The 21,475-nt window shown below is 39.9% G+C and overlaps 1 protein-coding gene across 5 annotated transcripts in view; it reads left to right on the forward strand.

The window, feature by feature from the left end:
- Window positions 1–21,475, forward strand: part of OXR1 (oxidation resistance 1) — a 240,737-nt gene that overhangs the window by 90,509 nt on the left and 128,753 nt on the right. For 3 of the 5 annotated variants that reach the window (XM_014965335.1, XM_014965339.1, XM_014965341.1), the window contains exons 2-3: window positions 6,096–6,261; window positions 13,489–13,685. In XM_014965335.1, the coding sequence (XP_014820821.1) occupies window positions 6,203–6,261; window positions 13,489–13,685 (256 nt within the window). In that variant the 5' untranslated portion in view covers window positions 6,096–6,202. The remainder of the gene's footprint in view (window positions 1–6,095; window positions 6,262–13,488; window positions 13,686–21,475) is intronic. The other 2 variants (XM_014965337.1, XM_014965338.1) reach the window with 2 other exon arrangements.

Here is a 21,475-nt window from a genome sequence, read left to right on the forward strand (position 1 = left end):
GACAGCAGCAAAAGGCTGCAAAGATAATTAGGGGATTGGAACATCTCTCTTATGAGGAAAGGCTGAGGGACTTGGGTCTTTTTAGTCTGGAGAAGAGAAGACTAAGGGGGGATCTGATCAGTGCATATAAATACTGAAACGGTGGTTGTCAGGAGGATAAGGCCAGTCTTTTATCAGTGGTGCCCAGTGACAGGACAAGAGGTAACAAGCACAAACTTGAGCACAGAAAGTTCTATCTAAACATGAGGAGGAACTTCTTTACTTTGAGGATGGCAGAGCACTGGAGCAGGCTGTCCAGGGGGGTGGTGAAGTTTCCATCTCTGGAGACATTCAACACCCACCTGGCACAGAAAGTTCTATCTAAACATGAGGAGGAACTTCTTTACTTTGAGGATGGCAGAGCACTGGAGCAGGCTGTCCAGGGGGGTGGTGAAGTTTCCATCTCTGGAGACATTCAACACCCACCTGGACACGTTCCTGTGCAACCTGCTCTAGGAGGACCTGCTTTGGCAGGGGGGTTGGACTGGATGATCTTCAGAGGTCCCTTCCAAGCCCATATCATTCTGTGATTCTGTGACTGGTCCTTGGCAAGCTGTGACCTTCCTCCACAGCTGGTTCAAGAAATACAGTTCTACCATACCAGGATGCTGAAAAGAGTCCAGGTACCTTAACTCCTGTAAATCTGATCTTCCTTTTTACTATTGACATTAAAATTGACACTAGAGATTTACATTATGTTAAAAAAAAAAAAAAAAGTTGGATGGTATCTGTTGATAACCCGCACTGTGTGCTAATGGTCACCTCTTCCCAGGATGGAGACAGCTGAGCCACCTTGCTGGTGGTCTCAGCATCAGGCAGGGACCTAAGAACACCTCTGAATCATGGCCCCTGTCAGGAAAGTGGGAGAGACTCAGAAACACACAACTGGTTTATTAAAGACTGAGCAGTAACACACTTCATCATGCTGCTCTCAATTTAATTGACTGGCAACACTTGTCTCAGAAGCTCAGCTTCTGAGAAAATACTGACAAACTTGATAACTGCAGTGCTTGATGTCGAGGTGGGTTTATTAAACACACAACTTAAAAATGAAGCCTTCAGTCTGTACCTCACAAAATGAACTTTACTGTATTTTTAAAAAAGTTTTCCAATATTTCTTGATATCATTGCTATGGTTATAAAATGAGAGTCCTTTACTTAGGCAGTTTTCTTTCCTAATGTTAAAGTTTTGCTACGTCATGTAGAAACAGGGTATATATTTTTATGATAGGAAAGACTGGAAAATATAATTTGTTATTTAAATATTTAAAAAGACATAAATCTTTTTAAGCATACACTTTATTTTAGAGTCCTACATCTTTATATAAATCTGAACTATGTAATTACCGGACTACGTGTTTATGTTGTCTGTCACAGTCGTAAGTGGAACACCCACCCCGTCTGCTTGAAGCTTGTGGCGCAGGGACATCTGTGCCACCCCCAGCAGCCCCCAGTCCTGACACTGTGTACTTGCTGCCGTGTCCAGCAGCAGATCTGGTGGTGGCAACATTTTGTGTAGTCTAGAAATGCCTTTACGTTCAGTAAATGGGAGGAATCAAAATGAATGGTGACACTTTTATTAAAGTCAGAAATTTTGAAATAGTGGAAATCTGCTATCTAAATCTCCAGTGGCTTCCAGCAGCCAACAATATGCTTTGATCTTTGGGTCATCAAAGCACAGTGGCATGATAACGGAAGCAGAAAACAGGATTACAGAGGAGAACCAGAAAGAACTGAGGACTAAGTCATCTTAACAGACAAAAGGAAATTTTATTTGTAAGGAAACTTGAAAAGAGAAATTGGCTGTCATAATTCTTACTTTAAAATGAAAGCTAAGATGAGGAGAAAACTGCAGTGATGGGAATGAAGAGAGCCTTCACAGCCCAGATGAAGTTCGTAGGCATTGTCCATTGTGAGCCAATATCCAAACAAAAAATATATGTTTAACGTAGGATAGATGCCAGCAGTGCCTCCTGCTTACAGTTCTGCAGAGCTGGAGCTTACTGAGAACGGGGATTTTCACTGTGATCATGCCACGTTTATTTTCTGTCCCCACAGTTAGGAGATATAGAAATTACTGTTGAAATCTCAAATGTTCTTATAATATAAAAAAACTTATATGTTCCTGAAGTGTTTTCTTTTCCCTTTTTTTACCACAGTCTATTGTCCCCAGAATACGTTTGCTTGGGTTCAGGTTGAACATAATCTGTGTGCCTGAGCCACTTCCTTCTCTCCTGGGGATGCTCATGCCCTGGTTCTCACTCCTGTGGTTCCTGTGTCTGCTGTGGCTCCTGCTGCTCCGTCCAACAGAGCATCCCCCAGTGCACGGTCCTTTCTGCCACCAGGGTGGTGTATCATCAGTGCTTGTGGGCTGTGCTTGGAGGGAGAAGGTGTAAAGAAATGTCTTTACATACTTTACACTCTTGTGGGTACAGAGTTGTTGAAACTATTCCTCCTACTGCCACGGAACTGAGAAACAAAATAGTTGTGTGGGTTTTCCGTTTGTTTTTAAATAAGTAGGCATTATTTCACAGCCTGTGTGTTCAGATGTATGTTTCTCCTTTATGTATAGATTCTCTTAGTACAACCTGGTATTAATCAGCTTAACAAATGGCATTGCTTACTTTTTGGAGTGACAAGACCTGAAAACATGGATGCTCAAGATAGCGTTTTCTCAGTAGGTGCAATTAACAGCCTTTCCATTTTTCGATTGGGTCTGATGAGACCTTAACAAGGCTCTGGATCTCTACCTACTGTGTGGCTACAGTGGCTGAGTGTATAGAGAACGGGCTGGCATCCCCAGTCAGCCCTTTGGGCTAGTCTGGGAGCTCTGGAGGAAATGCCCAGAACTGCTTTGCCATGTTACTGGGAAAGCTGGTCAGGGTTAGTCAGAGCTGACTCCTTAGAGGAGGGTCTCCTGCCAGAACGGTAGGAGGATAATTTTGTCTTGTTTAAATACAAAAAATTCCTGAAGCTTTGAAGGTGTTTCTCTCCTGTTTGGTATAAGCTTGGATAACATAATTTATGAATCAGAAATGCAAAAAGAACAAGACAAACACTTTTTTCAAGCTGTATGGCTACTGCCCAGTGAAACTCCCTCGAGGAAAACATGAATTAACATGTTTTCAGTCAAGGATGTGGTGTGTATATAAAATAATAATCAAAAAAGCCAACCAGTATAAAGCTCATTTTTTACAGCCTGTACATTTTCTGCACATTTCACTAAAATGCTAAAGTGATACTTACTATTCAAAATACTTGAGTTATGCATGAGTTGAAAGGCAGAAACTCAATTCTCCTTTGGCTACGATGCTGAAAGAGTTCTCATCTTGCCTAGTTTCTAACTTGCCTTTGACAAGTTAGGTGCTTCCACAGAGATTTATCAGATGATATTATATCCTGCAGAGCACTCTGAGAACCAATTTATGTTCCTAGCAAGGAGAACTGCTAGATGTTTTAGGCTCCTCAAGGAACAGCTGGTGTCTCTCTTTTCACTTTAACGAGAGTTTGCCCTTTGTGAGTTGGTGCTAATTGCTTCATTTGATGACAGTTGCTTTTTGTCCTGTGAGGACTTATAGAAGAATATATTATGCGCATGCTGCAAATCTATGTAATCTTTATTTCAAGGCTAACCTATGCAAAAGTAGGAAGACATGGTATTTGTACAAATTGGGTAACTTAGTTGCCTGTTTGGCTTACAGTTTAAGTTGCTAGCCTTTGTCCACTTCTGTCATTGACCTGTATTCAATGAAGACAGGTGGGTCCTTCCAAAGACTTCTAGGTATACCTAGAAAATACCTAGGTATTAGGTATTTTTTCAGTACTAACATCTGTGCAATGTGCTGTGCCTGGTTCTTAGAGAAATGAAACAAGACTAATGGCTTTCATGGTGCAGCCCGATAGTCCCCCTGCCTGGTGGGGAGCGGATAGCTTTGCCCAAAGTGCACTTTGAACCTCACTGTGAGGTCTTGTGGGTCTAGAAGGAGGAGGCTCCATTTGGGAACAACTATGAGGAGAGTTTTGATGATTGCCTCTGAGATTTGTCTTCTGCTGCCCTGGATTGACCCCCACCCAGTCCACAGCTCCATGGTCTGGTGGCAGGTCACAGAGTGTGGTCTGTGCACTCTCTGCAGCATGTCCTTGTGATCAGACTGAAGATGGAGTCTCTCTTGGGTGCTGCAGCTCTGGTCCCAGGACTGGCATTCGTGGCTGCCATGCAGCACTGTGTAACATGGCAGTGGCGTGTCATGGCGTGACAGGAGGAAGGGCAGACCAGAAGGTCCCCACGTGCGTGGAGGCACTGCAGCCGATGGGCTGTCGTATCTGCCTGGGCTGAAGTGCTCCTGGATGGATCTCACTCACTACTTATTATCTTTTCCACTTTTACAAAATACCTTTACACTCACTGAATTTTCAATTATGAGATCAGAATATCTTATCCCATGTATGTCTTGTGGAATAAGGATAATAATGATGTATAAATTGGTTTGATATCTTGAAAGAGTTCTGTATGTTGTTTCACAGTGTACATTTCAAGTTGTGTGAGCTACTGGGCAAGGCAGAAGAATGTGCAGGTTTGCATTTCCATATTTCAGGACAAGCATATCCACAGCATGTTCTTCAAACCTGAGCAGCGGTGCCTGCTGTGCTGATGCTTATTTGTTGCGATGGTAGAACTAGAACACACAAATCTCTGGTACTGTAGGAGCGTTGTAACTTCCAACCTCCTCTGCCGTCTCTTTGAGAAGTTAAAAGGCCCTTTTGCTTCCAAATTTGACTACATTAATGTATGCGTGTTATGATTGCATATACTGAGCAATCTCAGGAACACGAAGTGCCCAGGGATATTGCAGCTGACTTGTAAACAACTCAGAAAACAGTCAAGCCTAGGGTTGGGATCAGAAATGTAAATGCAATTGCCTAAATTAAAGGCTATGGATAAAACAACTTTGTTGATGTATAAATTACTTGCAGTTAGCACAGAAAATAATTGATATTATGGCTAAGGTAATATATGGGAAAATGCTACGAGTTTATATGGCTTCACTGTAGGTCAGGTATTCCATATATCTCAGGGTATGCTGTGCAGCTTTTGAAAACTCTAAATTCAATGCCTGGGCGAGGGAAGATGGTAATATAGGATATGGTCCTGCATAGTACAGGATGTATGAAAATCTCACAGTAATTTTCAGGGGAATGGGACCTGGGTGCAGGTTGCATAGCTGACAATAAGAAGATTTCAGAAATAACTCCTTCTAATCAAGTGAAATAAAGACTTTCCTTACTGATACAACCTTAAAATAGTTTGGACAGTTCAAATCCATCCTTATAAATAAAGTTGCATTAGATATAATGCTACTGCATTAATGAGACAAATAAGAATGAAATGGAAATTATCGTAACTTTAAAACCATTATGCAAAATTTTTCTGTGCTGAACATGACAGAACTGGAAATTTCAAGACCCATGCAAATTGTACTAAAGTAGATTTGCATAAAGCATTGGAAGAGCTTTTGTGAAAATGGAACTAGTGGGAGTTATTTAAATAACAGTATAGCAGCTATTAACAAAATAGCAAGATTCAAAATAGTAATTTACTTTACACATCTATTCTAAAACATGTCCAGAATGAAGATAACTGTCAGCAAATAGCACAGCATTGCAACCCACTCTCTCAAAATCCTGAAAGAAAAAGATCAAGAAATTCTCATCCCTGACAAAACACACACCCTAGTTGCAGAGCATATTACTTCCACCGTGTAAACCAGCTGTAAAATATTATACAGCCGTGACGAAGCCATATGATCTTGAGCTCTTAATCCTTACAAAATCTTAGGCAGGAAAAATGGAGTGAATTGTATATGCTGTGACCGAGTTACATTATGTGTTTAGTGTGACTGGTGCCATCTTCCTCCTATCATCATCATCATCATCACCTCCTTCCCCACTTCTTCCATGCTTCATCCTCCTGCGAATGTCCATCTCCAAGGCCCATCTGTGGTGTGTAGAGCGCTTTGACTCCTTTGCCCGTGGACTCACTAACGCTTCTCTCCCAGGCAGTGAGAATGCCTTGTCACACTTGAACCACAAGTGGATTCTGGATTCTCCCTCTTGGAGTCCATGGATGTAACCTGGCAGCAACCAATCTATATGTCTTCTGTAAATGGTCCTCCAAGGGTTTACCTGTAGCAGTGCTGTCATGCTCCCAGGAATAATCACAAGGTTTGTGTTTATTTTTGTAAGTCTTTATTCTCTGATGTGCCCTTGAAACATATGAGGCACCAGCGGTGTCTATAGATCTTGTTAAAAGGGTATGGGTTGCCTGATCCACGTCACAAAACCAGTTTTTCAATCATTCAGATACAATTCATCTTCTGCCCTAAAGTCTGGTGGAAACTTCTGGTTCGGCATTGTGTTTTTCTTACAGAACGAGGGATGGTGGCAGTTTTCCTGCATGCGCTGGGACTGCTTCCATAAGGATGACTGGGAAGTGGAGAGAGGGTGGTTTTGGTTTGCTCTCTGGTACTCTGATGAGTACCAGATTAATGACATTAATGGTTAACAACTGTTATGTGTTTAATTTACATGGCAATTTTTGGTAGTGTGCATAAAGGAACAATAAAGAGTATTCTGTGTGTTTGCTCTCTGTGCTCCAATACTTACCCTGGGGGATAGAGCAAAATTTGAAATGCCGGTATTTTTTCGCACGTAGCTCTTGTGCCAGTACTGCTTTCTTTCCTGAAGCTGGGCTGGATGTTGCGTTATGTACCTGCCGCTTTGAATTGCTTTTTGGGCTGTGTAGGTGTGAATTCATTCCTAATCCTTTCATACCGCCACCCGTGTGAAGGTCATCTTGTTCTCGTTTTCTGCCATCAAATGATCCCGTAAGCTGCTTGCGTTATCAGAAAACTCTGCTGCATGATCAACACATAAAGTGGGTTCTTCTTCGTTTGTTTATTGTCAGACATTGATTTTAGTGGTGTTCTATTTTCTAGCTGCTTTGTGGTGCTTGGTTTTGTTTCCCTCTGCAATTCATGGTGACCAATTCAGGTTTGAATTGCAAGTGTATTGCGCTCGGTTGTATGTGGTGCTTACGTAGCAGTGGATACTTAAGGATTATACCAGAGATGGAGCATGCACTGAGGGGCTCTTTTCCCCTGTGAAACCCCCCCACCTTCCAGCAGTCCTGAGCCCAAGGAATGTATTTGCTGAAGTACCTGCATGTTTCGCAGCCCCTAATGGATGTTTTCTGCCTGACTCGTGTCATTCATTTCTGTGCCGAGCGATGCTCTTATCCTGCGCAATTATTTCCGTCATGCAATTATATACCTTTCAGAGTACTTTGTGTTTATTTGAAACTTGATGCTTGCCTTCATTTGCTGCTTCTTAACTCTCCCATGGTGAAACCCCATTTTCCAGTCCCCTTTCCCGTCTCGGCCCACGAGGAACCGACTCATCGGCATCACGGGTGGTTTTTGTCTGTGTCAGTCTAATCCTGCTCTCTTCTTTTTGGGAAGGGATGGCCAGAGCTGCAGGTGGTATTCAAGAGCATCAAACAGGAGATTTTCCAGCAGCCCTTCATGGCATTGCCTTGGGCTGTGAGCCGGCAGGAGCCTGGCTGCAGACCATAAGCCTTTGACCTGATCCCTCCGAGTTGCCATGGCAGCCAAAAATCTCCAGCCATCTGCAAATGCAGAGTGGTGTGGAGGCTGGTGGGGACACAGGGGATAATAAAATAACCAGTTTTGGGGCTAGTCTGTGCGGATGCTGGGGAATTAGGCCTTCTCCTGCGTTTAAGTTGTCAGACCTTTGCAGTGCTGTGTTGAAACCAGAAGTTGTTTTACTTTTTTCCAGAATCGGATAAATCCTGGCTGTCGACTTCAGTTTAAATCACATTTCTTGCTACAAAGAAATCAAATTCATAACCAGCTCTGCTGGGCATTCAAAAATACTAAATGCATCTCTGAAGAATAAGCATCACTCTTCAAATGAATGATTTTGCTTCTCGTATTAACTGTGTAGTAAAATCTCTGCAATAGTCACAAGGGGCACAGGGAGTTTTATTTTTATTCAGTAGATAAGAATAAGCTAGGCTTTCTTCCAAATCTTTGTTGCAGTAGGGATTTTTACTTAGAAATTCACGAAGATCGAATGGTACAGATTCCCAGCCCCTGGGATGCTTCCTATGCTTGTTTGTTTCCACCGTAAATGTTTTAAATGCTTTTTTTTCCCTTTCTTTGTTTTTCTTTTGGGCTGGACTGCCAGCCATGCTTGTTTTAGGTCCTTTCAAGATCTGTTTAGAGAATGATGCCTTATTTTTTTTTCCATGCTGCTTTGCAAAAATTCAATTTGCAAAATTATAACACAAAATAGTGCATGGATTGTATTAGGAGTGGATAGCCTTGTGATAGTGGATGCCAGGGATTAAATTCTAATGCTCCTAAAATCTCTAGCAGACTTCCCAGTGAATTCATTAGCCCCAGGATTTCAGGACTTCCCCATATGTATGGACTGCTGAGAGCACTTGGTGGTCAATGCCTGACCACTTGACAACGTTTTCCTTATGAGCGAAATGGTAAAAATCCATTTGAAGTGACCTGTTCTTAGGAGGTGCTGCTGGGGAGCACAGGGTGCCAGCTGGTCAGGAGGAGGTAGAAGCTGGAGCCATCTGTTAGGCTGTTTCTAAGCTGCAGTACAAACTTTGCAGTTGTATGCAGAGCATGGAAAAAGAAATAAAGCAGAAGTTCAAGAGCTGGTAGATACACTGACCTATAGGAATGTCATATCATGCAGTTTGGAGATGCACGTTCCTACTGGATTAGTTAAATGCGCAAATCCTCTGTGATCAATAACTGGCAGGATGCTGAGAGGCAGGTTTGGGCTTTGGGCCTCTGGTAGGTTAGTGGCACTGAGGAGTGACTGTGTGAAAGGTCTTGGACATTTGGAGTCACTGAGGTGTGTGACATCTGTTCTAGGAAAATACAACGAGATATATATGGAGCAAATGGGGTTTTAATGGTTTATTAGCAATAGTGAAATGAATTACACAAATAGGTATACGAAATGTGTATTTGGACATGATTACCTAAAACAGAGGTGCTGCTTATCCATGTTCCAAGCAAACATGGCATTTCCAGATCCAATCAGCAGCACCTGAGTAACCCCTTTTCTGGCCCTTCTTGAACCCCATCCTTATCCTTAAACCAGGGGAGGTTGCCTCCATTAGTTGTCAATATCTGGGCATTCATAGTCATTCCATGTTAGCCTCTCCTCTGAACTTACTGCTTTGGCTGTGAAGGTGCCTGCCCTAACACCCAAGTGAGAGCACAACCATATTTCACAGAAGCCACCAGTAGCCAGAAGCCACCAGCAGTGACCAGCTTGGCATTTCATACCTCTCAAAGGCTGCAGATTTTTTTTTGTTTTGTTTTGTTTTGTTTTTTGGCATAGTTTTCCCTCCCCTGCAACTCCTATCATTGAAGGTTAGCTACAGAAAAAGAAATGTTTGCCCCTTCTACTTCAGATCTCAGTCTGAAATGCTCAGATGTGCATTTCCAAGCCCAACTAATGCAGTGCTGACTTTGAACTCCTTGTTGGCTGCAGCAGTGTTGTTTTGGGTCACACCAGGTGGTACTGAAAGACCTGTGTTGCCTGTTGTTGAAAAGTTAGTAGAAGGCTGCTACAGAATACATAGAGTAAAAGATAAAAGCTTCGCCACAGTATTTCTTATATCGCTTATTTATTTTTCTACAAACAGCCTGAAACAAAGCAAGAACCAGGAAGGTGATCCCGAGGCATTTCATGTTCAGATTTCTTTCTGTCAGAAAATAAGTCTTCTTTTGGCCTGACTGTGCAGCTTTAATATAAAAAAACCAAAAACAAATGCAACACAAAGCTAGTAATAAAGCAAGGTGCTGGGAAAGGGTCAGGCTTACAAAAAATTCCTTCCCTTGGCTTCAAAACATACCCAGAACTCCAGCTTTCTTTGCAAGCCATGGTGGTCCAGTGAAAATGCAGTTCAAAGGCCAGTGTTTTTTCAAACTATTTGCCAGCCATACAGTTCAGGTGGGCAGAAGGAAGATGCATCTGAGTAAGTTACTTGTTTTTGTCAAGTCATTCCTATAAAGATGTGTCCTTACAGTTGAACCTGGGTCCTACTCAGCTGCCCCTCTTATCTCATGTCTGTATTAATTCAGACCCTGTATCTTTCCACCTTTCCTGGCAGCAAAAGCACTGTCACCGTGGTTTCTCAAGAACACTTTGACAATATTATGTGCACTTGCTTGCCTTTCGTGCTCCCACTCTTTAATTCTAATACTCGAGTACCTATGACTCTGGGAGTCTTACATTTGAATTACTCTGGATTGCAAGAGTAGATAACTTTTTGGACACTATTTTGCTATAGGTGTTTCAACCAAGTCTTCTATTAATCATGTCACCTCAAAAAGGCCATGTGACATTTTTACTGCTCAGATGACAGGTATTACACCTTTATTCTAGAAGAATAGACGCAGTATATTTGTAACAACAATCTGCCATTCCCCACAGTGAAGCAAGCTATTTTATTAGCTACCTCCACACAGTAATTCACAGCTTTATTAATTGGACTGTCCTTCAGACAGCCGTGGTGGCAAATAATGTGTTCATAACATAGCTGAGAATATAAATCATAATGGTATTTTTGAGTTTGTGTGATTTATTTCAATTCACCTGCTGTCTGTCTTCCTCCGGGGCAGAACATAGAAATACATAATGCAGGACAGATGTACACTTAGCAATCTTTAGGCCTCACTTGCCTTGGTTTGAGATTATGGAGGTACTAAATGCTTTGTAGCTTCTTTGCCCACAACTATTTTGCACAACACAGAAGCAAGACACTGTAATCCCAGAACTCATCCGTTACATCTTCAACGGTTTCAAGTGGCAAGGAATTTTAGAGACTATTTATACAACCTGAAATATGGCACATTCAACAGCATAGCAGAATTTAACATCGTAATGGAACACCATTTCATTTCTAACGAGTCAATGAAATATTCCAACCTTCATGTTATGTAAATGCATTTGACCAGCTGTAGGCTTAACGGTAGAACTTCTTAAAACAAGGTCTCAGTTTCTGGAGCATCATTTCAAACAGAGCTTTCTTTTCTTCCCACACAGTGTTTACTCAGAGAGGATGCCCTGCATAGTCTTATCTTGATTTTTATACGTATAGGTACTTATAGAAGTATTCAGTTCATCTCAAGCTGTTCGGGATGGTGTCCCCACTGACTTCATATATGGGAACATTGACCAAGGTTCTCAAAGTAAAGATTGTTTTATCACAGTGACGGGTTGTTTGTCCCATATCTGTAGGGCTCTTTGAACAGCAGGAGCTAATGTAAGCAGCTGGTATATATGGGTAGCAGTTATTCATTGTTTCTCATAATACCACTCTTAAAAGTCATTAAAATGAACTACTGTGGCAACTGTACACTGAAATGAACAGAGTGCATAGTTAGAAGAGAACCCATCAAGGCAGGATGCCATCTATATCAGAAGTTTAGGTGAGCTCAGGAATTGTTAAGGATATACCAAGAAAAATAGCTCCAAGAGCTAAAAAAGTTGCATCATCTGATTCAGGAAACCCATAAGCCGTAGTTTGCTGGAGTCTGGAAGGATATCCTGTGGGAGGCAGCACTGTGCACCTGCCTGTACTCTTTCCATTGATGGACTTGTTAGAGACAAGTCACTTGTCTTGATGAACATCTGCTTTGACCCAGTACAGCCTTTTTTATCTGTAGGACAGATAAAGGTCCCTGGCATCCTGAACTGTTTGTGCAGAGGCACTGGAGCTGAGGAGCGTTGCTTCAAATACAAGACACCCTTGGCCAGTCTAGGGAAGAGGTTATTGTGGTTGCAGTCTTTCTCACTGGACCACATAAAGAAGTTAATTTCTAACTGCTAATCCTTTCCCTGGACTAGCAATATTCCATATACATGTACAGTAATTTCTCCTTCATGGTGTCATTCATAAAATTCTACATACACTTCGATACTTTCATGTATCTTCCCAAGCTTGAGCCTAACTGGAAGATTTTCCAGTCCACTAATAGCAGTAATTATTATTACGATATTTAATGAGTTAATCTCTTAAACTAGCAGATTCCATTCTCAGTGCAGGAATCCATGCTGTTTAATTGCAACAAATAAATGAATATTTTTTTTAAAAAATAAGAAAACACAGAGTTAAGAGGGAGGCTGCTTAGCATTAAATCATTACCCTAATAAAATTAGCCTTTCACATTATAAACTTTATCATTTTACTTCACTTGCTTCAAAATTTCAGAATTATTATGATCCCTTCATCTCAAATCAGTATCTCACTGCAATGCCATAAACCTCTTTTATTTCCAGGACGAAAACATGTAGTCTACTATATACATTTATAGAGACTTAATTTAAGAAAAGCGTGGACAAAATCCAATGTGTTCATAGTGAGCTTCATCACAACAGAGCATTTGTCTCTCTTCAATAACTCTATAGCATAATAGCCTCCATTTTATGTTGCTAGAGATAGAGGAGATGCCAGAACTATGGTGATTCAGTGATGGGAGTGTACTCACCACCACTCTGAAGCAGGAGTTGAGAGTTTTTCTGTCTCTTTCCCACAGAACTCTAATAAAATGACTAGATTTGGGGAGGAGCGCAGGGTGATGATGTCATTTGCCTTGAGGCTGGCAAGGCTTTTGACACCGTCTCTCACAATATACTTGTACCCAAGTTACGATGTTATGTGTGGATGTGTGAACAGCTGGATGGGTAAAAAACTGGTTGGATGGTTGGGCTCAGAGGATAGCGGTTAAGAAGTCATACTCTACCTGGATGCCAGTAATGAATTGAGTAGCACTGATTTCTTCTGTGGGACAAAGAATTTCTTTTCCTGTATCCTCTGCTATTGCAGTACACAAAATGATGCCTGGGTCAGTGGGATTCTTGAGTTTCAGTGAGAAACAACATGTTGAAACTGTTGCAGAATGAGAAATTCTTTTGTAGATTGAAGTCAGTCCCTTTCTCTTGGGGCTTTCAGCAACTTTGTGCAAATGATTTGATTTCTTTGTACATCCCTCTTGTGTGTGTAAACTTAAGCCAGGCAACTTAATGATAAGATGATTGTTGGCATCTTATCTTCTTTGAGTAGACTAGGGACTGATCCTTCAAGCAGCTCAGCAGGCTGATCTGAGGGCGGTTTACCATTTGTAGCTACATGTGAGATGCAAGTCCTGCAACTGATTTAGCAGGAGCTGAACAGGGAAATCAGTACAAGGCCTAATTTGTCACTGCTGTTCTTCTCTGTTCTGCTGTGACAGACATAAATTGTTGTACAACGAATATATTGCTGTTATGCTATATATGATTTAGGTATAGAATGATGATTAATAATACCGTACTGCCTTAAATTGTCTTTAGATTAAAGAAAAAGTCCCAGTCGGTGGATATTAGTGGGCCAGGATGCAATCCAGTGGCAGCTGAAGCTCAGACACCTCAGCCCAGTAAATCTTTGCTTGCCACTAAGACAGCGGCTTCTGAGGAGGAACAGAACAACACCGCGAACACCCAAAGGCGCAATCCACGGAGGAGTGAGTTGAAGAGATATTACACCATTGGTGAGTTTTCGTTCACAGAAAAAAACCAAATATACATATTAAAAAGGCAAGGTCTTCCTGTTTATTTGTGTTTTATTTCCTCTGGTTAATTGCAGTTGGCTGCTAAGATTATAAATGCCCACAGTGAGCATTAAGATATCTTAATGCTGATGACCGAACTACCCTGAAGAAGTAACCTGCTTTATTTATCTTGCACGATTTACAAGAATAAAATTTTGGGAGGAGGGATATAGGAAAAAGGTAGTTGCCTTTGGGAATGGATTGCATCATAGTGTTGGCAGAGATTGTTTAGGAGGCTCCTGGTTAGAAAAGGTTTCCAGTTTGGAGAGGGAGGAGGCCTGCTGAGTGTGAAGAATTGATATGGGGGGTTCTGAGTAACTTTCTCTGAATATTTTGGTTTTCTGCGTATTCTTCTGGGATTTCAGCATCTACATGATTTTTATAAAACCATTTTAGGCATTCCAGAAGATGCTTTGTAATTTGCTTCCACATAAATCATTTTGGGACTGGGCCTGACTGATTCCTTTGGCAACATTTTGCTTCTCACCTGATTAAAACTGAGTGGAGAGTGGCCTTGTAGTGTTTGTGCTGGGTTGATTAGCACTTGTTTATTAGGCATATGTGTTAATGGGAGTGATACAAACATGAAGGATGGATGCTAATGCTGCACTTTGAAGCGACAAAATGTTGTAGATTTAAGAAAAAGAAGTTATTTGTTTTAATTGTGGATTTCTGTGTTGTTGAGTTATTGCAGTATAATGTGATCATTTCTTCTATGCCAAGGTAACTATTTGTCTTAAACTTGTCATGTGTGCATTAAGCTTGTTTAAAAGGTAAAGAAAAAAATGTGTTGCCTTAAACATCTTTCATTGTGTTATGTCTGAACCCTTGAAGTTGCCTGTCATCTTAAGTTATGTTGTTTTTAAAGAAGGAAACAGCATTAGCAATCTACACACTTTAATAATGAAGGCTGTATTTTAAGTGGTGAATGATTGTGTTCGCATTTTTTGATGCCCTGCATTCAAAATGGGCTGCACAACTGCCTTTTGAAAACTTAGAGAAGTTTCAATTATCACTCAATCCTGTCTACCCTAAAATAAATAAAAATGAGGCAAAGTGAAGGCATTGATGGGTTCATTAGCATCTTGGACAATAGGTCTAAAATTTTACCTTAAAAATCTCAAATTGGATAATGCTGCTTTAAAGAAGATTCTATCATCATTTGTGAGAACAGCATCCTAAAAATAAATACTTTATACTTAAGGATAGTTTTTCTGACAAAGCATAGTTAAAATAGTGCACTTGATTTGCTTTTTACTTTAAAATGTATTGTCTAAGAAAAATTGTTCTATGGCTTTTTTCTCCTATTTCCTCCAAGTAATCTTAAGGGGATATCAAATATATGCCAAGATTGCTTCATACCTAAAAGAGGGGATGGAATGAGGAAGTTTTGCATAATAGTAATAATGAAAGTAGAAATCCACCACATCATCAGAATGAGTTCTTAATCTAACTTGGTATTAAAAGATATTATTGGTAAATTGACCATAGTTGAATGTTCTTCTGTGATCACCCAAAACACAGCTTGTGTATGGAAGCACAGACTCAGGTTTGCATTTATCTACTTGGCAAACTTGACTTACCTGCGTTTTCTCTTGGGAACCTTTACAAAAACCTTTAATGTGAATTCCATCAGTGCTAGTAACCTAGATGTGCTTCGAGTGATCACAAGGTCTGAGCACTAATTGCTCAGGATCTGACCTCAGTGCTGGAATAACAGAATGTTGATCATACAAGTGATTTATTTGTTTAGATATTGTGCAGCACTTGATTTGACAGACTTGTTGACTGGAAAAGAGCTCTGAAGGTTATATAGTCTGGTGTCCTGTTTGAAGTGGGACTTCAGCCAACACTAGATTGGAACAGCCAAAGCTTTGTCTTGCTGAGTCTTGACAGTCTCCAGGGGTGGATGCTCCACCATACGCTCCTGTCTGCGTATCGTGCTGGAACATGGACAGCATGTCCATAAACAACAGCATTCGCAGGCAGCTTGCCCATAAACAGATGCTAATGTTTGTGAACAACAGTTGTAGACCCTGGGGAAGTACAAGGGGAACAGACCACAGAAAGTGGCCAAGATTACACATTTTTCTTAAATATCATCTTCTGTTATCATTGTACAGAGTCCTGGGTGAGGTGGCCCGGCTGGGCTGACCCAACATGGGAGGCAGATTGATTTTATATTCATATGCATGCAGCCTTGTCTATGTGACTTGCCTAAATCATTAGGAATTTATTGCTAGAGCCTGTATTCTGCATATTATATAATGATGAATTTTGCTGAGTGGCAAATTGAAGAAACAAGAGGATCTTTGTATCTTCGCAAACATTTGATGGCACAGGTTCCTCAGTATTGTGAAAATGAAAAGTTTAATCTCAGACAGCACAGTACTGATACCGGATTAACGTGTTTACTCTACTGGCTGAGTTATCCTAATACAGCATTTATGGCTTTGGTAATCTGAGAGAAACAATAATTATCATCTTAGAGCTCCCATCAACTTCAGTATGCTTTAAGTTAAGACCTATATCACCCCCTTAATTTAAAAGTAATTTTCTATGACTTGTCTCAAAAATTACTTCTGATAGTCAAAGTCTAATGAAGTGGTTTGTGACTTTCTGAGGCTGAATGTACTGACACACCTGCAATAGGCTAGGACTCTAAAACAGAACAATATTGGATTCTAGTGGTATTTTGTGCACAGTTGGCTGTTAAATAGCTTAAACAAGCACATTAGACCTGTTGTTGTGACCTAATACAATTACACAGGGTTTTACCTTGTTTTGCCTTTTTTTGCATGTTGTTCTCTACTAAATGCAACATGTGTCCAAGATGGAGCAACAAGAACTAATCATTACTGTAATAAATGGATTAAGAAAATGTGTTAGAAAAGCAGTGCTCTCAGCTGGCTTTGCTTCTTTGATTTTAAAATTAGTATTCTGTTGCATTAACCTCAGGCCAAATTGGCAAATGATGGTGTTTATGGTAGTGACTAATGGAGCCTGAGCAAACTAACGCCAGTTGTGTTTTGTGTGACTGTCGTTTTCCTTAACAACTTATTTTCAGTAGTTATCATGATCTTCAAAGTACTTTGTAGATATGAGAACTGAGTTCAAATTTGGGTGTATAACAGAAGTATGACTTCTATATTTAGACACACACATATACACAGTTTATACATTTTAAAATGTAAATGTCAGCATCATATTGCCTATTAAAATTTGACTTCTAAGGCCTAACCAGAGTTGTTAATGGATGCCCATTTTATTGAATAGCATAGCTTAGAATATTGAATTGCATAGCTTAAAATTATGCATAAAGAAATGTGTAACCAGCTTTACTTTATCAACTTATGGGAAGAGTAAAATCAAAATGACTTTTTAAAATATGATTTATTTATTTATTTGGCTATGCAGAAAGCACTCCAGAGATCTTTATATAAATCTCACCCTGCTTTGCAGACCCAAAGACATATGGGCATTTACCTTGCACACACGTGCTTTGCAGAAGAAATTGTAGCAGCTTGTGCATGCTTGAAGCTACTGTGAGCAGATCCAGGCAGTTGTCTAACAGGCTGTGTTCCTTAATACTCTGTAGCATCAGAATATTTTTAAAATTTTTGTGTCACCTTATGTGTACACAGATTTATCTCAGACCTTTTGAAGTTGATTGTGTAATGAAGAAGGAATATCCTGGTAATCCCAAGAGATTTTAAGATCTCGTCGGCACTGCTCCTACTTTAGGGAGCTATCCACAAGATAATTATTTTGCATTTCATCTTTCCCACAGACTGCATCTCAGATGCTTCCCAAACTTAATGAGTGCAGTTGCACCTTTTAAAAATGGGCAAAAAGTTGGTAAGAGAGAGAAGAACTGAGAGGAGTAGGCAATGGGGAGCAAGTTGTGTGCTCGGATGAAATGAAACAGAAAATGGAGAGTCAGTGAGGGGGAGAAATAACTCTTCCATATGGCAGGCTCAGCAGGCAGGAAGGCTCCTGCACCTCCAGTGCTGAACTGGTGTGAAGAAATTGAGTGGGAACTCTGAGATTAATAAGGCGAGTGTAGGAAAAACAGTCTGCATGGTGGGTTGGATGAAGTTTTTTAGAGAACTCTACAAATGGCACCCAAGACACTTAAAAACCTAAAATTAGACTTTCTAGTTGCCTCAGGCACTTAAAAATTCAGGCCACTTATTTCTGAAGTGCTTATTGTTGAGCAACTCCCTCGAAAAGGAAAAAGAAGGTATCTGGGTCTTCAGCACTCTGAAAAGTGGGCTGGAATATTATACAATCAAAAATTACATGGGTAACCTGAATTTAAAATAGTAAGTCTGTACCAGCTAATGCCTTGTCCAGGCTACAACCAGCTCTTCTCAGCTGGCTTCCACTTAGCCCAGGTGCAGCATCACAGCTGCGTTGCTTGTAGGACCCAACTGAAGGGTTGTAGGACCGGCCTCAGGATATATGTTCAGCAGTTTATTAATGTGACTGAAGTAGCTAATGTTGTTACTCTACAAAGACATGCACTTGAGGTGTGTATTCTGGCTCTCATTAAGCCATGAAAGCCTGGTGTATAGTTCTTAGATTTCTCTAAGAGAATATACCCGGTAGACTGTCTACCTAGTAACCTGATTTCATAGATGTTCTTCTTTTGGCCTTCTTTTGTTCTGTTTATCATTAAAATAAAGCTGCAGCACTTGTCTAGAGTAAATATGTTATTTAAAAATAGGTGGTTGCATAAAAATATCTTCCTGCTTCTAGGAATCAGGCAAGAGAAATGAAGCAGAACAGTAGTTCATACGAGAAAATATTGATAGAGTACGGTGTTGGTGGGGAGAGGAGGAATGCAGCAATTTTTATTAAATCTTCTAATAAAAACCTTCATGCAAACGTTGTTTTACAGACTTCTGCTAGCACAGCTTATTTAATTTAGAAGACAACTACCAACTATCTCAGGAGGCATCTTTTGTTGGTATAGTCTCTATCATCAGTGGAAGGTATTGCTGCTACAGCTGCACACACTTAGTAGTTTAGATGATGCATGAGTATGTATGTGTGCGTAATATACAACTTGAGGACACTTGGAAAACACTAAATGCCAAAGTTCCCTTCACTCCAGTGGTTCATTTTATAAAAAAATATTTTACTAAAATATAATTTTAAATATTATAATATTTAGTAAATAAAAATTATATTCCACTTGTTGAAAAAATAAATAACAAGCCCTCTTCTTCTCCAGTCTCTCTTGCAAATGAGGTCAGCAGGAATCGTAATAGAGAAAATATTTTCTGTTAGCTTGACCTGGCCATATTAATACTTTACACTTGTATATTCCTTGAATAGACAAGTGAATTCCCTGACATTACCTATTCAGAATATTGGAATTAACTGATAGAAAATCAGTGTGGAAGAGAGATGAAGCTTTTGGGAGAAGCAGTTCTGAATAAATACATATTAATTGATGAAGTTTCCAAAACAAGTGTCTAGTACCTAATGCCAATGTGATAAATAGGAAAAGGCAGACTTTCTTGTGGGCTCCTAATCTTGTTTGCAAGAGAGAAAGAGTAGTCACTTTAAATTTAGTTTGGATGAGTTTAGTCAGTGCTACTAATTTAGTACTTCAATATATTAATCTGAAAAGACGATGGATCATCCAAAAATTTAATATAAATGTATATAAATGTACTTACATATAAATGTAAGTAATGACTGGTCACAAAAATTATTATTGATGTGCAAAACAGTATAAGAGAGTGTTTCTAGAGTGATAGAGTATAATATAAAAGATTTTATGGGGAAATCTAAAACAAAATCTTTTTTTCAAGTAATTAATAAGTCATAGTCTGTTCTTCCTCTTATGAAAGGGGTAACTAAATGAAAACTGATCAGCTACTCTTTAGTGGATATAACTATACCTAGCCCTGCTGCTGTGTGCTTTTGAGTGAGTCCATTGAAGTCATGACAATGACAAAGTCCTTTTTCAATGATTTGGAAGCATACATAAATATCCTATTGTTTACATGTGCAGTAGATTCACTTGCTTTCTGTTTACATATATTTCATAGTGCTTCCGTAAAATTATTACTTGCTTTGAAATATGTCAGAGCATCCAGATTGTGTGAATTCATCCACATTTATTACTAAATTTATATGGTGTCACACTATCTGCTAATATAAAGTTGTTATGTGGGACTAACATCAGATCAAGTGGTGATTTCATGTGTCAGAGTTCTCTTATCCTGATGGAGCTTTGTCCCTCATGGACCAGCTCAGCCATTTTAGAGAGGTGGTGTGAGAGCCATAGACCATTGGTCAGACATCACAGTCAATCTGCTATTGCACTCAAAAGTGGAAAAGGAGAACATAATGTATGCTTATTTGCAGTCAAGCTGAGAATCTTCTGGGGTTTATCTCATGGGAATATTTGCTATTGTAGTCACTGATGAAAAAAAAACAAAAACTTGGGGGGCTGCCTCTTCCCTTCTCCTCCAAAATAAGCAAAAAACTTATTTGTGGCATTGTGGCTGTTTCTTTCTTAGTGCTCAAATCCCTTCCTGTTCTGAGAGATTTCATTTGGGGTGTGCTAGAAATATCTTATTCTTTCCAGGGGACATGGTCTGATAATAATTGGTGTATTTACTGTAGAGAGGTTTTCCTGCAAAGAATGCTCCATTTTCTTTCCAAACATGTCTTTGAAAGGTTCTTCTTATCATTTGGCAATTGAATATAATTGCTGCTCCTCTTCTGCAGAACCGAATGCGGTTCCTTTCTATAGCAGCTCCCAAATATCCAATTTCTCTCCTATTTGCACAATTGCCTTTCTTATTCATTGCCCATACTAGCAAAGCATGAAACATCGGTAGGTATATTAGAAGTTGTTGGGTAATTGGTGGAGTTTGGTGCAGTAGATGCTGTAAATTTGGGCTGTGTCCTCTTCCTTTTAGAGAAGAGCAGGTGGGAGATGAAGCTGCCAACTCTCTCTCAGAGGATCCAGATGCTGTTCGCACACATTTGCAGAGTCTGACTCTGTCCCATTCAATGCACTTACAATTTCCTTATTGAACACTCACTGCTTTTTGAGGAACATCATTCTGATTGCTTCCTTTCAAATGCGATCTCAGAAAGTTTTAGAGGAGGAGGCAATTTTCCTGGCACCTCATTACCTGTTTGTGAGCGATAAGGAAAGGGAAATAATTTGTGGAACGTGTGGATAATAAGGGAAGTAGCTTTCGTAGCAACAGTAACTATGCAAAATTCTTACTCATTCACTTTTCATGAAGATTTTTATTACTGATTCAGATCACATAGCTACTCTGGATGAGCAAGCAAGCGTTTCTTCATGTCTTTGTTTTTCTCTTTTTTAGAATTTAAAACTTGGAGCCATTAAAAGCCAGCTTTTAGTGTTGTATCCTTCTTTTGTCCTTTACAGATACCCTGTGTATCCTTTGAATATAAATGAGTTCTGAGATATAGAGACAGCATCCACCAGAAGAGTGATGCTCATTAATGTCCTTTCATCTCAGCATGTCCCTTTTCTTAGCATCTGGTTTTGTTTTTAATCATATAGATTGCTATCGTATCATCTGCTGAGTCACTTTGGGCAAGAAGTATTTCAGGATTTTATAATTTCCTTGCTTTACATCAGGACAAAGCTGAAATCTATTATAGTTCTACAGGCAAGCTACTCAACTTGCAAGATCAGCAAATAGTATGTACTCTTGGCATACTAA

This window comes from Calidris pugnax, unplaced genomic scaffold (assembly GCF_001431845.1).
Source record: "Calidris pugnax isolate Ruff unplaced genomic scaffold, ASM143184v1 scaffold41, whole genome shotgun sequence".
Classification (NCBI taxonomy): domain Eukaryota; kingdom Metazoa; phylum Chordata; class Aves; order Charadriiformes; family Scolopacidae; genus Calidris; species Calidris pugnax.